Consider the following 15,775-nt stretch of genomic DNA (forward strand, 5'->3'; position numbering starts at 1 on the left):
CAACAAGGGTGAAAGACAATGAGGTGGCCATTGTCAGGGCTATCCAGAGCATTTCATATGCAACGGCTGTTAAAAGGGTTGAGGGTTCGAATGGTACTACTGTCGAATKKATGGTGGTGGATAGGCCTTCACCWGCAGGARCCAGATATTTTAAAGGTTAAGAAGATGGACTTTGTGGCCTTTATAGCTATGGAGATTAATGGCACTACCAAGGTGGAGAGGAAGTCCAGGAAAATAGATATAATTGTAGATGTGGTTCCTAGGACTGAAAGGAGTTGCAGGAKGTATTGTCACAAGCCGTACCACCCTCTCAGGCACTAGAGCCTGCCCTTACCAAAAAAGATTGCAGTTTTGAAACTGTAGTAAAAGTGCAGMAACTGCAGTCGYCTGTGGTATTTTGTACGCAGTAATTGCAGAATAACTGGAGTGTACTGCATTTCAACTGCTGGTAAACTGCACTCTAACTGCAGTTACACTGAAAAATGACTGCAGTAAAAYAAAAGTTATTTTGGACGCAGTATTTGAAGCATACTGCAGTTATACTGCAATCTTTTTCGTATGGGTGAGAAGGGAAATATTGAGGTTTGATGGAAGAAGTGGGAGTTTTTGTCAATGTACTATTTTTATTTCGGTGGATTAAGTTAAGGAAAACTATCATGTATGGACTTACTTTTTACCTATTTAAAAAAAAAATCAGTGGCGTCAACCCACCTTTTTGTGTTGTAGTCCGCCATAAAAACCACAGAAAATGTTCTCCATTTTTCCATAGGGCTGGCTAAACGAACCGGAAGTAACTCATTTCCGGGTTTTAGGACTGCAAGCGGGCGAGCTCTATATCAAATGAATTAACTGACTGCTCATGTATAAGACATGTGCATTACTCAGCAAAGTATAAAAAAATCTAAGAGAAAAAAAATACACAAATGAAGAGGGGAAACAAATCACAAGAAAATCATAATATGGACACATAATCAACTAATAATGTGGTCAACTCTGCCACCTGTTTTTACAAGAAAGGAAAATAGGTGAACATTTGGATTATATTTAAATAGCTAATCTATTGAGCAGTTATGTACAATAAATATGGTGTTTATTTAGTAATATAATGTTAGATCAATAAATATTTTAAATAACCATACATGTTACGTTCCCCCTTGCGTCAACACGCACCAAGCTCTTACCTCATTTCCGGTAAGAGTTGCTGAAGCGGAAAACAGACTTCCATCAAACATTTTATGCATTAAATGGAACAAGACAGCTGTCAAACTCTTGAACGCGCCAATGTTGAGTTTAAAAAACGTAATTTCAAGCAGGCAGAAGAACTATATACAAAGTTCCTCGCATCATGCTGGAAAACAAGGTAACACAAAAACACGTTMTCATTGACATGTGTGAATTCCGTGCTGATTTAGCTATGTGGAATACAGTAGCTAGCTAGCTAACGTTAAATATTAACATCCTCTTTTACCGTGGTTTATTTCAGAAATTGTGATGCCAGTGACCTTGCAACTGCTCACAACAACCGTGGGCAGATAAAGTACTTCAGGGTGGATTTTCGTGAGGCAATGGAGGACTACACTTCTGCAATTGAGGCCAGCTGCCAGTTCGAAGTATCATTCTACAACAGAGGACTAATACGTTATAGATTAGGTAATGAAATGTCGTGTAATGAAGTGGCTACAACAGACGAGATTGTGAATTCCAATGGTGAAAAAAGGTATTGCAGTCCCAATTTTAGTCACTAGGTGGGGTTATTTCATACATTTGAACAAACTTGTGCTGGCAAGGCAGTCTTGCTGGTTTTCCTTATGTGAAATGTTTCTAGTAGGCTGGGGTATAATCATTACGCCTATTCTGTTGCAAAAGTTTTGTGGAAACTAAACAGAATAAGCAAACGAGTTTATATTTGAGAAATGCAGGTGCTCCCTCTTCATTTTGTTCCATTTGGTTCTTAAATGGTTTCAGTAATGAATACATCCCTGGTGAATTGAATGGATAAATGTTGTTTTACCTTTGTTGCAGGTTTTTTCCAAGACGCAGAGATGGACTTCAAGAGGGCTCTAGAACTCAACCCTAACTTTGAAGATGCCAAAGTGAGCTTACAGCAAACACTGTTGGACCAAGAGCACAKGATCAATAGGGGATATTGAGAATGTATTAGCTTTTCCCCTTAGCTACACTCTAATGAAACTCTAATGACAAGAAATCTCAACAAAGTAATTGCCAGTATGTCTGCAATTTGTATAAGCACAAAAATGTGTCCATCTATGATGTTGCTTATGTTTTAAGAATGTTTTTTGGGATAAGGTCAGTTATTAGATTATGGTAAATKTAAAGTGTAGATTCACAACATACCCATCCTTATCTAAGAATGTAACTCCAGTGTTTGACAACAATGAACTCTGATGCACTCATACTAATAAAGATGATAATGCTGTAATGTATGCTGCACATGTTTTTTAACCCTTGGGTGGTGTACATGTTTTTGTTATTCACCCAATGTTCGTGGGTCTGATGGACCCACAACATTATTGGGTTTTTAAAATGATACAGCATAACAATTTATGTAAAAATACTTACTGTAGATGTTGACATATCAATTGCAAGCAATATAGACCGCATACATCGTTAATATTTGCCATTTACCACTGCTAGATCACATTTACCAATAAAAGCACTATTTAAAATTATATATAAAATGTGATTTTTGTAAACAAATCATTTATAATTAGGACATGGGTGGAATAAATCATGTTTATCTTGATCTTTGAACTGAACAAATTGGAAGGACACATTTTACATACAGTATTTTATGGAAATGATAAATGAGTCCAATTGAACACACATTAAGGCAGGTCRAGACACCACATGAAGGACAGTTTTACTGTGTGTGTTGCAAATGTATTTCTTGCACTTGTTGCATGTGTATTGTCTTCCTGTCCTGATTGGGTCCACACACATCACAGCCCTTTTTGTTTCTACCGGCTGCAATCTAGAATGATGAAAACACTTTTTATTAACATCTCACTCACATATATAGTTACAGCAGGCCAAGGTAGGAAAGTCAGACACACACACATGCAAGAACATCACTCACACTTCCGGCATTGGAGTTGTGGGTCGGGCAGATGGGGCACCAGCATCCTCCTGAATAGTCCTCACGGTGGCTGCAGAAGCTGGGGTCCTTGGCATATGTTGCCGCCTCTAGATTTCAGGTTCTTACCGATGCCTTGCCCAGCTCCTCGAGAAASAGCGGTCTCCTCTGGACCTTCCCTCTGTTCCAATCTGGGTTCAACGCCATCCAGATGACAAARGRYWTGTAKGCSYAGATGTCCAAGAAGTTGAATATCACAAGTGGCCAGCGTKMGGTTCTTATTTTACAGCTGRAGCCAGTCACCAGTTTGTCTAAATTGTCCACCCCTCCTTTTGTGGCATTGTAATCCATTATGATTTCTGTTTTTTGATATTRCTGGCSACAGATTCTCCCATCCCTATGCAGTGTACTCATGAGTACCACATTTTTTCCTTTCTTTGACTCGCAGGACACTAGGGGCGTGTCGGCCGTGAACACAAACWTAGAGGAATTGATTGGCCTGTTCCGTGTATCAAATCAAATCAAAGTTTATTTGTCACGTGCGCCAAATACAACAGGTGTAGACCTTACAGTGAAATGCTTACTTACAGGCTCTAACCAATAGTGCAAAAAAGGTATTAGGTGAACAATAGGTAAGTAAAGAAATAAAACAACAGTAAAAAGACAGTGAAAAATAACAGTAGCGAGGCTACATACAGGCACCGGTTAGTCTGGCTGATTGAGGTAGTATGTACATGTAGATACGGTTAAAGTGACTATGCATATATGATCAACAGAGAGTAGCAGTAGTGTAAAAGATGGGTTGGCGGGTGGTGGGTGGCAGGACACAATGCAGATAGCCAGGTTAGCCTATGTGCGGGAGCACTGGTTGGTCGGGKCAATTGAGGTAGTATGTACATGAATGTATAGTTAAAGTGACTATGCATATATYATAAACAGAGAGTAGCAGCAGCGTAAAAGAGGGGTTAATGGGACACACACAATGCAAAMAGTCCGGGTAGCCATTTGATTACCTGTTCCGGAATCTTATGGCTTGGGGGTAAAAACTGTTGAGAAGCCTTTTTATCCTAGACTTGGCACTCCGGTACCGCTTGCCATGCGGTAGTAGAGAGAACAGTCTATGACTGGGGTGGCTCGGGTCTTTTACAATTTTTAGAGCCTTCCTCTGACACCGCCTGGTGTAGAGGTCCTGGATGGCAGGCAGCTTAGCCCCAGTGATGTAGTGGGCCGTACGCACTACCCWCTGTAGTGCCTTGCGGTCAGAGGCCGAGCAATTGCCGTACCAGGCAGTGATGCAACCAGTCAGGATGCTCTCGATGTTGCAGCTGTAGAACCTTTTGAGGATCTGAGGACCCATGCCAAATCTTTTTAGTTTCCTGAGGGGGAATAGGCTTTGTTGTGCCCTCTTCATGACTGTCTTGGTGTGTTTGGACCATTCTAGTTTGTTGTTGATGTGGACACCGAGGAACTTGAAGCTCTCAACCTGCTCCACGACAGCCCCGTCGATGAGAATGGGGGCGTGCTCGGTCCTCCTTTTCCTGTAGTCCACAATCATCTCCTTAGTCTTGTTGAGGGATAGGTTGTTATTCTGGCACCACCCGGCCAGGTCTCTGACCTCCTCCCTGTAGGCTGTCTCGTCATTGTCGGTGATCAACAGGTTCCGACTGTTGTGTCGTCTGCAAACTTAATGATGGTGTTGGAGTCGTGCCTGGCCATGCAGCCGATACACATCTAGATGTGTATAAGAGACAGGAGTACAGGAGGGGACTGAGCACGCACCCCTGTGGGGCTCCAGTGTTGAGGATCAGCCTGGCAGATGTGTTGTTGCCTACGCTCACCACCTGGAGGCGGCCCGTCAGGAAGTCCAGGATCCAGTTGCAGAGGGAGGTGTTTAGTCCCAGGACCCTTAGCTTAGTGATGAGCTTTGAGGGTACTATGGTGTTGAACGCTGAGCTGTAGTCAATGAATAGCATTCTCACATAGGTGTTCCTTTTGTCCAGGTGGGAAAGGGCAGTGTGGAGAGCATCATCTGTGGATCTGTTTGGGCAGTATGTAAATTGGAGTGGGTCTATGGTTTCTGGGATAATGGTGTTGATGTGAGCCCTTACKAGCCTTTCAAAACACTTCATGGCTATGGATGTGAGTGCTATGGGTCTGTAGTCATTTAGGCAYGTTGCCTTTGTGTTTTTGGGCACAGGGACTATGGTGGTCTGCTTGAAACATGTTGGTATTACAGACTCAATCAGGGACATGATGAAAATGTTGGTGAAGACACCTGCCAGTTGGTCAGCACAACCCTCATCCCTTGGTTCTTCTCAGGGGCTCCTCCATCTGGCTTCCCCGAATACAGTTCCACGCATATGATGAAGCAGCATCACAGGCAGCCCAGATCTTGATTCCATATTTTGCCGGTTTAGACGGTATGTACTGCCTGAAGGGGCAGCGGCCCCTAAATGACATAAGCTGCTCATCAACAGTAACGTTGGGTCCAGGGTTGTAAAACAGGGGAAGGCGTCCACCCACTTGTCCCACACTGATCTGATTGCAGCTAGCTTGTCTRTGCCACCGAGCTGGTCTGGTGTCTCAGTTATCGAAGCGGARAATCCTGGAAATAATGTGGAAGTTTTCCAGAGATGTTGCACAGATGTTGCCAGWTTCTGCATCCTACYGGGATTCTGTGGATTRCRCATTGGATCTGAAAACACCAGCAAGGATAAGAACCCCAAAGTATGCATGTAAATAAGTTTGGTAAATCTCCTTCCATCTGTCTCCAAAAACATGCCTTCCCTCCAAATTAGTGCAGTCTAGAATGATTTTCTGTATGGTGTCTTGGATGAACAGTTCAAAAGAAGACTTTATGTCCTGCACATGAGTAAGCGCCGTCCGCGTCGGCCCTGGTTGCATCCTTATCACATTAGCAGCCATGCGGGGTGGCTCATTCTTTGGGCAAGAAGACCATTCAATTTCACCCTTTTTTGACATCCTCCTGCAGGCTGCTGATGAGCTGGTTGCTGACGGGCTGGTCCTGAGGCTGGCTGAGGGTCAATCTCATCCCCTTCTTCCAACTTACTGTCAGACTCATGTCAGACTCATTCCAACTTACTGTCAGTCTACTGTCAGACTCACTGTCAGACTCATGACTTACATGTCAGAGACATGATCCTCATATTCGTAAAGTTTTTCATCTTCCAAAGTGGAAGATGTTGCTTCCACACTAGCTTCTCTCTCTGCAAAAATTATTTCTGAGGCCCTCTGAGCAGAGATTAGTTTTGCCATACTAATGGATTGTGGTAAGGAGCCACACATGCAAAGCTATTTGTTTGTTGTGTCCCTCCCCCAATTTGCACCTGGCTGGGGTAGAGTGTGGGAAAATACAGAATTTTTTACAATGTATCGGAAATAATGTAATAACATTGTGCAGGTTCCCGCAAGACACTGTGTAGTTTCACACACTACAAAGGGTAAAGCGAGCGAGAAAGTGGGAGACAGGCAGACAGGCAGGGAGACAGACAGGCTTTTGGTGCTATGTTGAAACAGCAGGCCCAGGGAGGAGGAGGACAGAGTGAAGGCACACAGCAAACCTTTTTGTTTCATTTTTACTTGTTTTCACCTACACACACACTTTTCCACATTTTTATTACCCTCGGGTCCAGTGGACCCGAACACCACATATGTAATATAAATGTGTAGGGGGGTGCACAGTGTGCACTCAATGAAAATCAGTTATTTTACTACATGTTCTTCACAGAAAATGAGCCAAGGCCAATGAGTCTTAGGTTGAAAAAAGTATTAATTGTATCATTTATATTTTAGTTAACATTCAAAATGAGTCCCACAGACCTGAACACCACACAAGGGTTAAATACAAATAAATTATTATGTGATATAATTTGATGCAAACCACAATAGGTTTCTTTGTGGCAGTTTGATGCTAGTCTTACAAGTACAATCATGGACATAAACTTGTGAATATAAGCATTAATCCATACTGCTMCTGGCTCCCACATGCTAGGTGAACAGTGTGTACAGTATTCAATAACAAGCTCCAGTTCCGTTATTTAAATCATTAATCGGTAACCTAGGATCAATGCATTTTTGGTGTGCAATATACAACATGACAAAATGTGATTTTGTATCAGTGTTTTGTATCATCAAAATGTAATAGTATCAGTGTTGTACTCAAGTCCACGTCTCGGACTTGACTCAGACTCAAGTCACAATTTTCATGACTCGTGACTCGACTCGTACGCTACCATCCTTACAATGYACAGAATTTAGATTTAAAAAATGGTTGGATCCAGTGCTTGACTTGGACTGAAATAGGTTCCGGAACTCATTTTGGGTGCAGGTACTGTTCATTTATCGGTGCAGGCGCTCCCCAATACTTTTTAGCTAATATTCTATAAGAGGAACAGGACCTCAATCAGTAGAACATTTGAGGTGCCGATACTCAGCTTCGGTGAGCTCCTGCCCAAGTCAAGCACTGGTTYGACCGCAGCTTTTAGCACTACCAAGGGACTCTTGACTCAAGTATAAAGGACTCAGACTCAAACAATAGGGACTTAGGGCCAGACTCGGACTTCAGGTTTAGTGACTTGACAACGTCCCTGAATAGTATGTCTTAGCTGCGTTTACACAGGCAGCCCAATTCTGATCTTTTGCRCAATGATTGGCAAAAGAGCTGATCTGATTGGTCAAAATACTTATTACTGGACAAAGATCTGAATTAGGCTGCCTGTGTAAACTATTAATGCTATTATTGAAAAAGGCCAGTAAAACCGATTTTGTCTAGAAGGGATACAGCTTTTGTCAAAATTGACTTTTCGTAGCAGCTTTAGGAGAACTTATGCAGCAGGTTAGAATAATTCATATAGCAGGTTAGGAGAAGTAGGTTAAGGTTAGGAAAAGGGTTAGCTAAAATGCCAAAAAAAACAACTTTTGGAGTCAATTTGACAAAACCTGTATCCCATCTAGACATAATCCAGCAGCACACCTTTGCCCTACTTTTCATTGTTTCGCTGATCACCTCCCTGATAACATTTCAGATATAAATACAACATATAGAGCTAAAATGCTTATTTTCTKTACATGAAAGAGCAGCATATCCAATGCGGTTCAATCTGACTGTTCTGTCCTCTGATTACAGCTAACGAGCTSTGAGTGTGGGCCGTTGATTGATAATGACTATCACCTGTGGCCAGTGTGATTGGATACCAGATAAAACACCTGGGGAGGGGATCAAGCACAGTATTCCAGTCTCCTTCTGTGCTGRGCTTGCTCTTATGACAGTGTGGTTTTCGGTGCTGCGTACAAGCCAATGTGCAGATTTGTTGTGATGTGTGTTTTTAGATGTCTGTAAGTATCTTAGTATTTTTAGTTTTTAATGTTTGATAATGTGTGATTTATATGTTGTACTCTCATTTTAGTGTGACATGGGTTTTGCTGAGTGTTGCTGTCTCTGGGCAGTTCCGGAGGCCAAGTTCCAAGCCTAGTTCAAGTAAGGGCTCCCGACTTGTATAAAGTTGTGTAACTGACTTATACTGCTCAGTAGGACTTACTGGTATCTTCTCTCCAGGTAATGGTTTGCGGTCTGCTTGTCTTGGCAATGTCTTGAGGTTAACATTGGACAAAACTCTGGCTGTGGMTAGCCAGCTAGAAATTGATGCCATCGGTGAGTAAGTACTGAAGAGTCATGAGGTTGGTGTGAACATTTTATTTCAGTCTAATCCGCAACTGTTCTTTCAGATGGCACTGACATTATACCGTTGTCCAACACCTTGGCTGCCCAGTGTGGATACAGCATTGAGTCTGACCCTTGGGGCAACACCAAAGTCTTTGCATCCTTGTTGGGCTGTTATGTTGACAACCAGGTACATTTCCAAAAGGGATACTGCGGTTAAATGACAACTACCTGGTCCTCTGTCCAACTTGCTGGGTGTCTTTTTATCAGCTGATGTATACATTTCGACTTGTGAACAGTATTCATTTTGGCCAAACGATGCCAAAAGTTACCCATAAATGGAAAATTGGCATTCCAGGTAGTCCCTCCCTGTRTTGGCTAGTCTTATGCTTCGTGCCTAATGAACATGACCCAGAACTAAGTGATTTGTTCCATAGGCGGATTTGGTGTTCACCCTTGGCCTGCGACTCCGAATGTATAGAGATGGCCTTTCAGAGCAGGTCAAGCATGATGTGACCAAGACATGCAGCTATTCCCCCTGGGCCTCCCGGGAAATTCTCTGTGACAGGAACTACATGGAGGTGAGGCCTTTCTGATTATCCCTAGATTTGGTTTTACTGCTATAATTTAAGGGGGYTGCAATACTTTGGTGTAGAATTTATTGATCAAGCCTTGGTGATTTGCTCTGTTCAGGTGTCAAGCCTCATTGTCACTCCAGAGACCCCTGTCAAAATGGTCGCTGGCCAGCAGGTTCATGATTCCTGGGAKAATGCCATCCCTGACGTATGTCATTTAAGATGAATCATTTTTTTTTATACACATGATGACTGGCTACATTACTTGTCTGTAGTTACTATTTCCTTGCCACCACAGGCCACAGTTGCTCCAAATGGAATCTGGAAGATGACATTCCACACCCCTGACCCCAAGGTCATGTTGCTGACTGATGCTCAGCAGGCTGGTTATGGTGTGATGATGACACAAACAAGACTGGTGATCCGAAGCCCCTACAACATGGCAGAGACTTATTCTGTAGAGGTGATCATCACTGGCCTAAGCAATTTTCTTGGTTATCACTTCCCTGTTATCATAATGACATGTGACTAATATATTATTTCTCACCAGGTGGCTGGAGTTCCTATGGAGGTCTTCAGTGTGTCCACTTARGACAAGATTGGCAGTTTGCTTGTGGATTCAGCTGCTGCCTGTCCTACTGGTACATATGCTTTCTAAAGGTGATCTCTGGCTTTACACAAAAGCAGCACATTTCTGATTTTGTCTTGCCCAATATGTCAGGTGGTGTAGTCTTCACTGACAAGGTCATCACCTGGCATGTGCCTCGCCGCATCACCCCGCTGATTTCTAGTGCTGTTAAGATTCTGGAGACACACATGGGTATCTATGGACAGAGGCTGGACAAAACCAAGATGGCCGCCAGACACTACAAGCTGTCTGTCACGGAGTCTCACATCATCATTGAGATTCCAGTGGGGTCACCRGACGGCTACTACAAGGTCAGACTACTTGCATATTGTTCAGGAGGCCAGAACTCTCTAGCCCGGATAATGTTTTTCTTAATGTAATTGTTTCACTATTTATCTGTAATGAACAACATGTTTTGAAATTTGCTTGATTTATACAATTTCTATTTGTATTGATTGCAGAGTCATGCCCCAGATTATGCTTACCACATAACCTACACTGTTGAACCGATGCTTGAGTTGCTGTGGAGGGCAGAAAACACACAGGCTGACACAAGATACAAAGTCCTCTTCCCCATCACAACCCCTCTGATGCCCAGSCCTCCACATGTTATTGACAGTAAGTCTGCTTCACTGGTACTGAAAGCAGGGGGTCTGTTTAGGATGGTTTACAGTTAAAAAACATTTAGTCTGGCAGTAACCTCCACTCTAGCAGATGCTGTCCCAGTCTCCAAGGAGGAAACATAACTCCCTGGTATAAAAAATTACATTGTCAGTAATACTTTAATCTGTTTCTGAAACACCTGTTAAGTTTTACCTTTAACCCATGTTATGGCCTCTCTTCCAGACACTGRTCCTGAGCAGAGAGTGTTTGAAATCCTTCTGGGGACTTTCCTCCATGATGTGGAGCTGATGAACATCACCTTCACCACCAGGGTGTTAACTGTTGCAGAGTGCAATGCCAGAGGCTTTGATGTCCAGGAGCACCACTTTGCTAACACCTCCAAGACCTTCTCAATACGAGTGCCCTTCTCAGATGAATTAGTCCTGAAACGAGTATGTTCCTTCGGTCAAATGTACTACTCCAATGACTTTGACTCAGTCTGTAATAGATCATTGCTTATGTGGTGTGTGTATATATATGAACAGAGTTTCATAAAGGGCAACTTAATGTTTTGGCTCACACAGTACATCTGCCTAGATGCTGCATCTGAAARTTGCCTCATGCTGAACATGACCAAAATGTAATTCTCTTTTCTATTTAATATATGCAGAACCCTGATCCCCTTACAACTGTGTACTTCCTCCCTCTGGTCTTCGGTCTGCTCGTCCTGCCTGAACAAACACCCTTCCCCCACCCTGCTGAGCTGGAGGCCTCCCGGGAAGATGTTGGTAAGGCCACTTAAGTTAAATATCACTTAAGTAGATTGACTGCAGGATCCAGTAAGGTATCTGATTAAAAGCTTAACTCAATTGTTCACTTCCATGGAGATGATAATTCTATTCCTATGTATTTAATCAAGTGAAATGCATAGGAATAGAAAGAAACAATTTAGTTTCTACTTCGATGCACTTAATCCTATCCAATAGGGAAACTGGGCCCAGGATGAGCATCCATCCAGTGCTTCAGATCAACTTGTTCCTTAGCTGCATTTTCTGTCTTAGTTCTTCCCACAATCACCGGCAGCTGCGACCAGGAGAGCTTCTACTTCTCTGTAAAATACGGGAGCCAACAGGATAACTTCCAGACCATGATGCTTCATGCTGGGTCATGGAGGGAGCTGGATACTGAGCTGGCAAAGCTGTACAGTCTCACTGGCAACAGCACACACTTCAGTATCATAGTGCCCTTCACTGCACCTGCTGCAGCATTTGAGGTATGTTCTGATCATGATTACTAGTAATGCTAATGCCACATGACTCTCGCTGTGCGCGATTCCTCAGATGACTATTGAACTGCCTAATACATCAGGGGTTGGCAACATGGTGATTTTATTTTCTCCATAAAGTTTGTTATTTTAGGGAATTTAAAAGTGTTGTGACATTGTCAAATGTGCTCTTGGGGTTTATTTGCACTGTTAAATTATGTTCTGACAGTTAGCTCAAAGTAACTGTTTAAATCAAGTTGCCTACCCCTAAACTAAATAACTGTTGCTTTCCAGTTGGTTCATTTCAAATCTATCAGAGCCAGAGTYGACTTGCTGCTGTTGGAGATGCCTAACATGTGGCTACTCGATGACCTTTCACTTGCCTGCTACTTCCCCCTGACTACAACTGGTTTGTTCTGTTTAAAATTGCTTTGGATTTTAATAATGTTACTTTAAAAATGGGTAACAATTGCTTAAAATTTTACCAGAATGCAGTGTCACATTAGGTCAAGACTGACTTCTATGCACTTTAAACACATTTCAGAGTGCTACTCCAACGGCACAGTGACTGCACTGGCGGTTAAGGTGGAATCTGTTAGCAACTTGAACCCTGAATACCTGACCTTGAGGGACCAGTCATGTAAACCAGCCTTCAGCAATGACCGCTTTGCTTTCTTCTCCTTCAAACTCAACTCCTGTGGCACCACAAGAACAGTAAGACTGCTTCTAGGCCAGAACTCATCAGTAATGTGGATCTACAACTTTTGACTTTAAATCAGATTATGTGGATATCAAAGTTTATTTGTCACGTGCGCTGAATACAACAGGTGTCYATTTTACAGTGAAATTCTTACTTACAGGCTAACCAATAGTGCAAAAAAGTTATTAGGTGAACAAAAGGTAGGTAAAGAAATAAAGACAGGCTATAGAAGTAGCAAGGCTACATACAGACACCGGTTAGTCAGGCTGAGGTAGATATGGTTAAAGTGACTATGCATATGATGACCAGAGGGGTGGGTGGGACACAATGCAGATGTGCAATCTAGGATTTGATCCTAGATCAGCACGCCTACTGACACTGCATATGGACCCATGTGTTAAGAGTCTACCTCTGTATGTTGAATGACAMTCTTCATACTGCACTGGGAATATTGCATTTCTAATTGTTCTTATCTTTCTAGTTCTTTGACAATGTCATGGTGTATGAGAATGAAATTGCCTTGCCATACAACACAGGCAAACAAAGTAGGAAAGGTCCTTTCACTCCAGAGTATCGGTAAGAATACATGTCACTATGTTGTGAATGATTTTCAGTCCCATGCGTATTGTCACTGGTTGGCCCTCATTTTTCAGACTCACCATCTCTTGCTACTACCTGCTCAACTATACAAAAACCATGGCATTCCGTGCTAGCCCAAGGAGCACTGACCCCGTGGCAGATCCTGGGGTGGGACATCTGGTAGTCCAAATCAGACTGTCCCAGGGTAAGATGAGTATAAGTGTGACTGTCCCAAATCAGCCTTCTAGTCAGACTGCTTGGGTTACTAGTTCTAAARTTAACTACATTTCTTGACTAAAAATTAGCATGTAAAACATGTGCAAGGTTGATTCAGTCTGAGGTGACAGGTCATGACTTTGTCCCAGCTGGATGAGGAGACATGTAATTAACTCATGATGTAATACACATTCAGGTAGATTCTGCTCACTGGTTCTGTCTTTCAGATAGCTCTTATGCCTTATTCTACCAAACTGAGGACTACCCAGTGGAGAAGTACTTGAGAGAGCCTCTGTATTTTGAGGTGGAGCTGATGCAGTCCACTGACCCTCAAATAGAGGTGGTGTTGGAGAACTGCTGGGCCACACTGCACAAGGACAGGACTTCTCTTCCTAGCTGGGACCTCATCATTGACAGGTAGCTAGCATTTGTTTTCTGGATTCATTTTAGGCAGAATAACAGTGACCAGGGTCTCATTCACTAGTAAACTGGCTGAAACAAATGGGTTACTTGCCCAAAACCCTTCGCTTGCAAAACAGTTTGGTATGGTATGCATTAATGAATACAGCCCAGTATTCTTCATGATTGCTATCTAATCTCTTGCCCACTCCTACTCTCAGCTGTGAGAATCTTGATGACCTCTACCTCACTGTCTTCCATCCCGTCGTTGCGGACACAAGGATTCAGGTCCCAGCTCACATCAAACGCTTCTCCATCAAGATGTTCACCTTCACCAAGGATGATGCCGTTCTGAAAGAACAGGTATGTTTCCTCTAGAAAGTATATTCTCTTAGATGCTAGCCTGAGTTGTATTTTAAATACTCTGTTCTCTCAGATCTTTGTTCATTGTGACGCAGTCCTCTGTGACACCACCAAACCTGATGGCATCTGTTCAGGCCAGTGTGCAAATGCCCTGAGGTATGCAAACTCTCACAGACCAACTGGCTCAAAAAGAGGTATGTTCCATTGTCTGGAGATTTCTGGCCGCTGATGGCTCTTATCAGCCACATCAGTATGTCCTCCAGACCCTGAATTTGGTGTCTGCTCTTGTTCTAGGTCTAAGAGCTGCAGATGCCAGCCAGTATAAGAAAAAGATCTCATCTGGACCTGTTCTTCTCTCTGACTCCAACTTGTTCTGGAAAAAATAATAAATCTTATTCTGTTAAGTCTCCACACACTGGATTTGTGTTCCACTACTTCATTTTGCAGAAGTTGTTCCATGTAATTATAGACTCAATAGCTATTCACTAAGCCACTTCTACAGCATGTAGTGCCAGACAATATTGGCACCGTAGTTAAGAACTCTAAATTTAGTTGCAGCTTGGTTTCTACTCATTAGTTTGTCAACATTGACTACCTTAATTTTTCAATGTTAAGAAAATCACCAAGGTGCAATACTTGGTTAAATAGCTTTTGACAAATACTGCACAAAATGCATCTAGTCCTGAGCTTGCTGTACCTTTCTACTAGCAATCTGGTTTGCTTAAACTTCTCAAGTTGAGGGCTGCCTCCTGTACCTATGTTACTGTAGGTTATCAATGGGATTATTTTTTTTCTCCCATAATGGGTGTAGTTTGGGTCATCCTACTGGACCACTCATGACCTTCAATGYAGACTCAGTTTTTGGACTGAGCTTAAGCAGCTGACTTTGGGGTTGGCAAAGCATTATTGCACCTTTTTGTATGGACAAGCTTTAATTAAATTTGTCATTGGTGAAAACTGCTAATCTGTATTGCAGTCTTCATTTCCCCAGAATTAAGGCATTAAATAGTTTTGGAAGTTCAAGAYAGAATTCTGGTCTTGCTGTTACCAACACAATGGTGCAGTCAAAACACTTGTTCCAATCACATGGAGGTTTGACACTGTTGMGTTGCTTTGCCTCTGGTACTGGGGGTGGTAAGTGCAAGATATGAAATTGGCAGATTGTACACTGCAACCCCTTTAATCGTCTTCCAATTGTCTAAACGGGGTCTGACGGTGTGTCTTCCAGCAGGATAACCTAAACACAAGCACCTAGCAATTGTTAGTACACTTGACTTCCTGTGACGAGTTGTCTGAATCCCATGAGTGAAGTCTCCACCCAATTTTGCAAATTGGTGCTGCTGAATTGGGTGCCAATTTTGCCCATGCAATTAATTTTAGAAACATTGAAAAGGTGTTTTGTAATTGACAACCCAATGTATGCATAATTCTCAACTAATGTAAGGGTGCCAATGTATTTGGCTGGCACTGGAAGGACCAATGTTTGATTCTGTTACCCTATAGGTAGGCTTTGAATTACTTCCAGATTGTCTGACATGGCCAGTCTTCCTCGACATAAGTTCCGTGTGTACCAGCGTTATTGTGTTGAGTAATGGGATGCCTGCTCAATTGCCAATTTTGGTTCCCCTCAAAATGGAAGGGAAGCTGTAATGTGGCAGTGAAGCACTTCAATAG

General features: G+C 42.6%; 1 protein-coding gene and 1 pseudogene across 1 annotated transcript; both read left to right on the forward strand.

Annotated features, from left to right (window-relative positions):
* Nucleotides 1–1,167: 1,167 nt before the first annotated feature.
* Nucleotides 1,168–2,714, forward strand: ttc32 (tetratricopeptide repeat domain 32). The gene is made up of 3 exons (XM_023974437.2): nt 1,168–1,360; nt 1,484–1,650; nt 2,023–2,714. The coding sequence occupies exons 1-3, from the start codon at nt 1,245–1,247 to the stop codon at nt 2,148–2,150; spliced, it is 411 nt and encodes a 136-aa protein (XP_023830205.1). The 5' UTR covers nt 1,168–1,244; the 3' UTR covers nt 2,151–2,714.
* Nucleotides 2,715–8,346: 5,632 nt separating this feature from the next.
* LOC111954589 (uncharacterized) lies at nt 8,347–14,521 on the forward strand (annotated as a pseudogene).
* The last annotated feature ends 1,254 nt before the right edge of the window (nt 14,522–15,775 follow it).

Source organism: Salvelinus sp. IW2-2015, linkage group LG28 (assembly GCF_002910315.2).
Source record: "Salvelinus sp. IW2-2015 linkage group LG28, ASM291031v2, whole genome shotgun sequence".
Lineage (NCBI taxonomy): Eukaryota > Metazoa > Chordata > Actinopteri > Salmoniformes > Salmonidae > Salvelinus > Salvelinus sp. IW2-2015.